A 9,824-nucleotide genomic window follows, 5' to 3' on the forward strand; every position below is an offset into this window, starting at 1 on the left:
TCTCAGTTCACTAATGTAGAAGAGAAAAAATGTGAATCACTTCGAATTCCTTGTAGTCCGTTCTTCAAGAGAGAGGTTGAAAAAAAATCATCAAGTCTTTTGTTGTCATAAATTACTGTAACTTCTATGAGAGCTTCATATTAATGTTTCTTTTTTAGCTGAGTAGCACTAAACTTTTATTTTGTATTAATGCAGGAAGATATCAAATCACTTACTGCCCATATCGTTGAAAACTTTTATAAGGCACTTGAATCTATTGAATATGTTCAAACATTCAAAGGCTTGAAGACAAAATATGAGCAGGAGAAAGACAGACAGAGCCAGAAACTGAACAGGTACACACCTTAAAACTAAAATCTAAAACCCAGTACTAGATAGTCTGTCTTGCAGGTTCCTGAGCCGTTGTTGTTTGTTCCATTAATATTGTTGGTGATATGCACCTTTCTTATAGGTATTATATTTAGCGGTGCACTTTTTTTGTCTCAGGAGTTTCTATATATAATCTATTTCTGTCTGCAGTCTTTGTTTTAGAGATATTCTAAAGCTCTAAAGCTTTGTTCTTAATTAATTTGAAAAATATATTTCAAAATTTCTAAGCAACCCAAAAAATTCAGATTTTTATGCTATCAGGAAGGAGGTTGTGGTTTATTCTTGGTTGGATTCTGTTTTATGACTTTCAATAGTGCCCTGAAAGATGAACAGCTAAATTACTGAATGATTCCCAGATATTAATTTTCCCCAGTCATATTAAGAATTGCATTTTGAAAACAACTTTGGGAAAGCTTCTAGGGGCTCTAACTAAGCCTTTAGTACAGTTTACAAATAGCCTTGCTAAGATATTGTAGAAGATGGGGTGATAAATCAAGTGACAAATCCGGGATTTGTCATGGAAAAGGGAATAGATATTAAGTGCATCATCAAGCATGTCAGTGCAAAACTAATAGCAATGAATTTTGTTCCTTGAAGCATTAGGGTGTTCTTAAAGAGGACATTTGCTTACCCTGTTTGTTTGGTGAGCCAATCCATCAGAAAATATACGTTTGTGTGCATTTGATTTTTCTTTTATTTGTATTAAGGAGGTAACTTTCTATATTACCATAGAATCTTAGGACTTAGTTGAGTATTTTAGATATTAAAGCAAATTTTCTGGAAACATTTTGATAATATTTTAAGAGCATAATTTTGCTTATTTATAAATCAAAATAAATGAGGATCTGTCATTGTAGAAAGAGAATGACTAAAAAAAATAGTGGAAAGAGAATTTAACAGATCTTGAAATCTTCCCATAATAAAGATAAAATATATAAGGGCTTGATTTATTAAATCCAGATTATGTTTAGTACAGAAAATGTGTGTTATGCTTCACCTGGCCTTTAGGTTTAGAAGGAAACTCATGAAACCCTATGTATTGCCCTCGATGTCTTAAAAGACAAGCCTAAACTAATAGCCACATTAATAAAAATATAAACTCTCAGAACTATTTACCAGTAATCTTTCCATGCCATAACAACCAAATGTAATTTGGCTTTATCAGTTTTATTAGCAGTCACATTATCAAATTGTAAAAGTTTTTTTTGTGTTGTTTGTTTTTGTATGTTTTACAGCGTCCCGTCTATACTACGTAGCAATAGGTTTCGTAGAGATGCTAGAACTTTGGAGGAAGATGAAGAAATGTGGTTCAATGAAGATGAAGAGGAAGAAGGTGAAGCAATTGTACCACCTGTAGAGAAATCCAAGTCTGAGGATGATTTTCCAGAAAGTTATGAGAAGTTTATGGAAACAAAAAAAGGTATTTTTTTTCTATTTTGTAGCACATGATATTTCTGTGTGACTTGATATATGACCACAATTGGGAACAGAGTTTCCCTCATAAATTATTCAGTCATAACTCAAGTCAGGCGATTTTATGACAATTTTTATGGTTGTCATTAAGGAAATCCAGCTTCCCCAATGGGAATCTTTCCTGAAATCGCAAAAGGGGAACACAAATTATGGTTACGTGAATGTAGGATGCTGTAGCCGGTTATAAGTTCAAGCAAAAGGGGAACACAAATTATGGTTACGTGAATGTAGGATGCTGTAGCCGGTTATAAGTTCAAGCAAAAGGGGAACACAAATTAAGGTTACGTGAATGTAGGATGCTGTAGCCGGTTATAAGTTCAAGCAAAAGGGGAACACAAATTATGGTTATGTGAATGTAGGATGCTGTAGCCGGTTATAAGTTCAAGCCAATTGTCAAGAACTTGAATTGCGATCCTGTGACTGTGGGGGTGGTGCAACAGTTATCAATGCAAATATAGGTCAAAAATTATTGCTATTGCAAATATAGGTCAAAAATTATTGCAAAAATTTAATGCTATTGTAACTTTGAACTGTTGTTAAACAATCAATCATAAGTCAAGGACTATCTGTATCTTACAATAGAATTTTTTTAATCTTCTAAATGGAGCTGAGAGCTAGTTTAGTGCAGTGGTTAAGCTTAAGCTAGAAACCAAGAGACTATGAGTTCTAGCTCCACCTTAGGCAAAAGGCCAGTTGGGTGCTCTTGGGCCAGTCACTCTCTCTCAGCTCTAGGAAGGAGGCAGTATCAAACCATTTCTGAAAACCTTGCCAAGAAAACTGCAGCAACTAGGAGTTAGTGCTGACTTGAAAAGACAAAAAATGAACAAAACAATGGAGCTTCCAAGCCTTTTCGGACATAATCTCTGTAGATGACATGAAGACAACCCATTCTATTAGATCTTATTGAGTGGGCAAATATTACTGGAGGAGATCTTTAGGAATTTCAGGCTTGAGAGTATGGTTCATGAAAAGCTTTAAAGATGGCATTCAACAATTTGATTTGAGGTCAGAAGTAACTTGTGCAACTCTTAAAGCACAGGTGTTATATGGGAACCTTGGTGTGCATCAGTTCAGGCTGCTGCAATCTGGACCAGAACTACTTTTCAAATAATCTTCAAAGGCAGTCTCATGTGAAATGTATTGCAGTAATCCATCAAGAAGTAACAAGAACATGAGTGACAGTAATTCTTCTGTTGAAGGAAAATTCATAGTTGGTGCAAAGGATACATATATATATCTTGGACATCAAATTCTGACCACGTTCTCATTCAGAACTAAAACTAAAGAAATGGCAATCCTTCAAATCCAGAGGCACACAAATTTGAAGGTAGCACTTTGACAGCTTTGTGTATTTGGCCCAGGATCAAGATGTAAAGATGTTGATCCTGTGAAGCGGCTTCATATAGCTGTTGAAGAATTGGGGAAATTGTTGAAACTAAAACCATCCCTTCAGGAAGGAAGAAATACAATAAAAATATGATAAAATGGACCTCCCTTCCAATATTATCCCCTTTTGTTGCTAATTATCAAGTTTGCCAGGTATTCAAATCAAAAGAAGACTATCATCCTTCTGAGTCACCTTCCTTAAGGCAATAATTAAGGAATGAAAGTATTCATCTAAGGTAGCCAGTCAACTGGCTAAAGAAAAATAACCGTATTTCATTATATGGCTAACTGTACATCTGAGCTGGTGCTTTATATATCAAATATTGACGTATTTGTCTATGCTCAGATAAGAAGACAGGTCCTAAATAGACAGTCTTGCTTTTAATAATAAGGGTTTTTTAATGCCAAAATAAATATTAGGGACAGAATCCCAAAAAATGATGAGGCCTGTTCTTCAGGACTCCACTAATCATGAAATACTTTTTTGTGCATTCAATCCACACTAGATATCTACAATATTAAATAAGTTCTATAAAACAATAATACATTTCTTCCTTTCAATTCTGCTTACAGGTTTCAATAGATTTTCTCAATTTTTCAACCATTTGGGTTGATCATTTATTATACCATTGAATAACAGAATAACAGCATTGGGAGGGGCCTTGCAGGTCTTCTAGTCTAATTCCCTGCCCAATCACGAAACCCTATAATATTTCAGACACATGGTTGTCCAATCTCTTCTTAAAAACTTGCAGTATTAGAGCATCCACAACTTCTGGAAGCAAGTCATTCCACTGATTAATACCGTGTTTCCCCGAAAGTAAGACCTACCCCCAAAATAAACCCTAGCTTGATTTTTGGGGGTGGGCCTAATATAAGCCCTTCCCCAAAAATAAGCCCTAGTTTTGGGCGAGGCACATGCATAAAAATCAACCTAAGGCGGGGGTGGAGCTTTCCATTTCAGCCAGGGCTCTTTATCACAATTTTTCATTTTTACCAGATACTTGATGACCATTTAGCATACATCTGTTTATCTTATCTATTAAGTAATAGTCAGTTTTCTTCTTCGTTGTATTGCTTCCATTTCCTTTTTATTATCTTTATCCATCTTGGGCAATTCTTTCTCTGAATTAATATGAAAAAATACTAACTTAATGCATTCCAAGGACTTCAGAAATATTGAAGGACTCCAGATTAGTTTCTGTCCTCTTGACAGAACATAGTCTTTGCTAGCAGTAGTGGGTGATAGTCTCAAAAACACTCATTTCCATTGTTTCAATTCTGAAGAATTCTGAAACTCTTTAATTTTTGTCCCATTTGCACAATTAAAGTTGTACTTTCTGTAATGTTGGTTCCTCTTTTGTCACATTTAAGTTACTTGTTTTGTAGTGGAAGGGCTTGCTTGTTCTTTATGTTCCTTTATATTGCATTATGAATGGATTGATGGATCTGCATTCAGACAAAGCTGCATGGGTTTTCAGTATCTTCATGCAATTTTCTGTTCCATGTCTAGTAAGACATACTCAAATTTTCTATTATTTATCTTGTGAAACTCTTTGGATTAATCTGCCTTATTTATTCTCATGAAAAGATAAGTATCTTTGACCAGATAATGATTTCTTTCCATAATCAATAGATCTCGGTCAAAATTTGATTCTATTAGACTTTTCCAGTTCATTTCGTCACTTAGAATAATAATAATAATAATAATAATAATAATAATAATAATAATAATAATAATAATAATAATAATAATAATAAAAGTTGGAAGGGACCTTGGAGGTCATCTAGTCCAACCCCCTGCTCAGGCAGGTAACCCTATACCATTTCGGACAAATGGCTGTCCAGTTTCTTCTTAAAAACCTCCAGTATTGGAGCATTCACCGCTTCTGGAGGCAGGTTGTTCCACTGGTTAATTGTTCTAACTGTCAGGAAGTCTCTCTTTAGTTCTAGGTTGCTTCTCTCCTTGATTATTTTCCACCCGTTACTTCTTGTCCTGTCTTCAGGTGCTTTGGAGAATAGCTTGACTCCCTCTTCCTTGTGGCAGCCCCTGAGATATTGGAACATTGCTATCATGTCCCCCCTCGTTATACCTTGGATGTTTGAGGATCCATTGCATTTTATTTGACTTATACAACCCAATTTCCTAATATGGTGTCTTAATTACTGTGAAACTATGCTATGAAAGTGATTTGTCAACAACCATCAGTTTGTATGTATACATGTATGTATGTATGTATGTATGTATGTATGTATATATGTGTTCATTCATACGGGACAAACTTTGTTCCCTTTGCAAAATCATTGCAGTGGAAACTAATTGCCACACCTTTTGGGTGTTCATAGTTGGCTGGGCATTCAGTGACAACAAACATGAAAGTAGTTGTCTTTCTAGTGGTAATGTATGGCAATTTATCTCAATGACTACTCTAAATAAACATTTTTTCTTTTAGCAAAAGAAAGTGAAGACAAAGAAAATCTCCCCAAAAGGACTTCCACAGGTGGCTTCAAATTTACATTTTCCCATTCTACCAGTGCAACTAATGGAGCAAATAGTACAAATAATAAATCTGTTGCAGCTCAGACATCACCAGCAAGTTCAAATGGTTCTTCTTCCAAGAATGCCAGTTTAACTACAGCAGTCACAGCCACAAAGGTGAGTTAAGCATGTGATATGGAGCTTTGCAGTTTAAAATTATGTTAGTGATATGATAAGAACAATTCCTATGAACATCCATATATAATACTTTAAGAATCCAGAATGGGGATTTGCTCAGAGTGCGTGAAGTGAAGCTGCATATCTTTGCCAGTAGTATTCTATTAAAATGTGATATTGACTTGCAGCCTGTACTGTTTTCAGCAAAGTCAGATTAAGTTTGACATTTGGTTGTGCCCTGAATTTATGAGCTTATGAGTTGAAATGATTTTCTCAGCATGTTCCCCTAGGCATTTGGGTAGTATGGGTAGGTGAGCTCTGCTAAATAAGGTTATCTTTTTAATGTAGGGTTGTGCTTATAAGCACAGGCATTATGTTTGGTTTGTTAAATTATTTTTAATCCTTCTACGCTGCCAATATCACTTTTGTGAGATAAGCGGCCTTATAAATGTTTAAATAAATACATACTGTTTTTTATTCTTAGTCATTTAGAAAGTCTGGCAAGTTTAGGCAAGCTGAAATACTTAAGATGTAATACATAGATAATGTTAATATTATCTGTGTCACTTAAAATGTATTATTTTGGGAGGTTAAATATTTAATAAACTCAAAATGTACTACATTTTGGCAATGGACCTAGGTATTTGCAAGACCGCCTCCTACCAAATACCTCCCTTCGACCAGTCTGCTCCCACAGAGAGGGCCTCCTTAGGGTGCTGTCGGCCAGTCAATGCCGGCTGGCGACCCCCAGGGGGAGAGCCTTCTCTGTGGCAGCTCCTGCCCTCTGGAATGACCTACCCCCCAACCTACATACAACTGCGGACCTGCGCCTTTTTCGCCGAGCCCTGAAAACCCATTTATTCCGTGCAGCCGGCCTGGCGTAGTCTTAATTAGGTTTTAGTACAGGTTTTTATATGGGGTATTTTAGAGCAGGCCTTTATTTATTTAATCTGATTTTAGAATAGATATTTATTGTGATTTTTATTATCGCCTGTTCACCGCCCTGAGTCCCGTAAGGGAGATAGGGCGGTATACAAATTTAAATAAACAAACATAAACATAAACATTGAAACCATGAAATGGCTACTTTGCCATATTAATATTCATAAGCATTAGGATTGTTTCTAATGCTGGATTTTGTATATGCAGGAGAGTTCATGTTCTTAGGTGCAACTGTTAACATTTACATTGTTTAAATTGTCCTAGTTTGCATATAGACAGCCTTAGACACGGTTACCAGAATTGCATATGAACATGTTGCCCTGCTGCGTGAGAGTAAGACCATCTATATGGTATTAGTTAGCCACAACAATCAAGATTTCAAAACCTCTTCTTAGTATTTTCCCCTAGTATTTTCTATCATGGCAATGTCATTTAAATATCATAGCTGCTAATCTCTGATCCCTTCTTGGGAAAGCTCTTCTAAAATCAATTCATTTGAGTGATAGTTGGCACAGAGCCATGGTAGTGCAGTGGTTAGAATGCAGTATTGCAGGCTGCCAGCTGTTCGAGTCTCACCAACTCATGGTTGACTCAGCCTTCCATCCTTGCGAGGTCAGTAAAATGAGGACCCAGATTGTTGGGGGCAATATGCTGACTCTGTAAAGCTGCTTAGAGAGGGCTGTAAAGCACTGTGAAGCGGTGTATAAGTCTAAATGCTACTGCTATTGCTATTTTGTGGAAAATAAAATTTATAAAATGGAAAATGTCAATTGCTACTTGTAAGGTCCTTCTCCATAGGTTCACGTGTGACTCTTTACATCCAACAGGGAAGTTTAGTTGGCCTTGTGGATTATCCAGATGATGAAGAGGAAGATGAAGAAGAAGAAACATCCCCAAGAAAAAGACCTCGTCTTGGCTCTTAAAAATGTTGAAACAAACTCTGATAGAGGGTGCTTAAATGCTATGACTGAACTAAAAGTCTGACTCAGAAAGCGTTCTCCCTGGAAAATACACGAGAATACAAGGAGTAGCAAAAGAAAATTTACTAGAAAGGTTATGTTCTGAGAACACAGGCTTCCAAAGAACCTAATCCCTTTCTAGTCAAGAAGTCTGCCATTCAGACTGTTAAAATGTTAAAACAGTGGATTAGTAATCAGCACCTGGAATGAAAGCTTGCCAGAAAAAATAGTCATCTTGGGTTCTGTGAGGGGATGGGGATGGGAGAAGAAATTTTGATATTGCAGGGTTTCCCCAGTTTGTAGCAAGCTAGAAGAAATTTGTAATGCTTCAGTTGCAAACCTAGTAATATAACTTCATAATGGTGCTGTCCATTGTGGGTTGTTTTTTTTTAGCAATTGCCTCTTTTAAATAATGAATTCTCTTTCCATTAAAAAAAAAAATCAGAATTGGGGACCACTGTTTGCACAGTCAGCCAAATTATAGAGGGTTGCACACTGCTGCATAGTGCATGTTGAGTGGCAAACTTTTTTTCTCAACTCCATTATTTTGGAAGGAAAAAAAAGAACCTGGGTTCTAAATGCAAGCAGACTAGAAGGAGCTATCCAGGAAAATCATTATATAGATCATCAGCTTTCCAGGAAGAAAAAACCCTCTAGAAACTATCAATAAACCTTGGTACTTGAAATGGCAATTGAATTGCAATTACTAGTAGCATTTTACAGAAATAATGTTGAATTGAATTGCTCCCTGCTAATTTCCAATTTTTTTTTCCTTCAGCCATCCACATTTCACATTAGGAAAAGCAGATGTTGTGAAATGCTACCAGAAACTCTTGAATCTTACTTCAACGATATATGTAATCTGGGGGCAGAGTTAATATGCAGCACTATAAACCTAAGGGGTTTAGCATAAAGCTGCTTCTTAACACATTCCATGTATTTAAGCAAATGTCTAAAAGTACACTAGGTGAATTGATGAAGGCAACCATTTTGAAACTTTTTTCCTTTCAGAGCAACTGAATTGTAAATATTTTAATGTTAGTTTGGCCATATATGATCTGAGATCATGCACACACAAAATTCTCTAAATTACAAATTGTGGTAAGAGTGATACAAATTGAAACCAGCAGGAATCCTCCGTTATTGGTCACTCTTACAATATGTCATGGGTCCATTTCTCCTGGAAATTTCATAGTTTTAATTTTAGCTATTGTTTGAAAAGATGGGCTGTCTGTAGATATGAAGTATAGTTTTTCCATGAAACAGAAGTTTATTTTGTATTGAGAAAAAAAAAACCACTGTACTTGTTTTACACCATTTGTATACATGTGGTAATACTAATGCTGACCTGTAAAATTCAGGAATTAAAATGTGACCCTGTAATTCCATGATTAATGGTTTTTTTATTGTTTTATTGTTGTAAATGGTAAATTAATTCAAATTTAGAGATGTGGCCATTTTAGTTTATTTTAATGATAGTATTTGTACTATTTTATCTGAATCAAATCTAGCAGAAAAAGCAATACTCTTAGATTTGATTCAGTGTGTTGTGATGACTGACAATGTGGTCTGAAGGACATATTTCTGCCCTTTAGGGGCTCCAGGCAATCAACAATGGGGCTTTCCTTTTCTCTTTTTCAATGAAGACTTTGAAGAACTTGTTACAGAAACAGTTTGCTTCAGCAGATTTTCTACATTGACTTGCCCTTCTTTGAGTACTCTTGACAAGTCTTTACCCTTCATAGAAGTAACTCTTTCCCATAAAACTGAATAGCAAACCATAGGAAAATAAAGGTGTGCCATTTCCTTGACAGTGATGTTTATCCAGCCTGGACCCAAACTATTTAATAAATCACTGAAAAAAGATCCAATACACATCTGGATCATTTTCTTTCATCCTATTTCAAAGACTATTAAAAACTTCAGAATATGCAGATTCATTTAAGCTGCTTCAATATATGAGAAAAAAGTTGATTTTTTTTTTACTTCAATATAAGCAATAGGTGACTTTTCAACCTATATCTGAACATTGATCAATG

At 35.6% G+C, this 9,824-nt stretch overlaps 1 protein-coding gene across 1 annotated transcript in view; it reads left to right on the forward strand.

Moving 5' to 3' along the window:
* PPP4R3B (protein phosphatase 4 regulatory subunit 3B) overlaps nucleotides 1-9,177 on the forward strand; it is a 43,064-nt gene extending 33,887 nt beyond the window's left edge. The window contains exons 13-16 of the mRNA XM_015831379.1: nucleotides 196-335; nucleotides 1,605-1,789; nucleotides 5,682-5,884; nucleotides 7,654-9,177. Coding sequence (XP_015686865.1) covers nucleotides 196-335; nucleotides 1,605-1,789; nucleotides 5,682-5,884; nucleotides 7,654-7,749 — 624 coding nt within the window. The 3' untranslated portion in view covers nucleotides 7,750-9,177. The remainder of the gene's footprint in view (nucleotides 1-195; nucleotides 336-1,604; nucleotides 1,790-5,681; nucleotides 5,885-7,653) is intronic.
* The last annotated feature ends 647 nt before the right edge of the window (nucleotides 9,178-9,824 follow it).

This window comes from Protobothrops mucrosquamatus, unplaced genomic scaffold (assembly GCF_001527695.2).
Source record: "Protobothrops mucrosquamatus isolate PMUCROS unplaced genomic scaffold, P.Mucros_1.0 scaffold_256, whole genome shotgun sequence".
Taxonomy (NCBI): Eukaryota; Metazoa; Chordata; class Lepidosauria; order Squamata; family Viperidae; genus Protobothrops; species Protobothrops mucrosquamatus.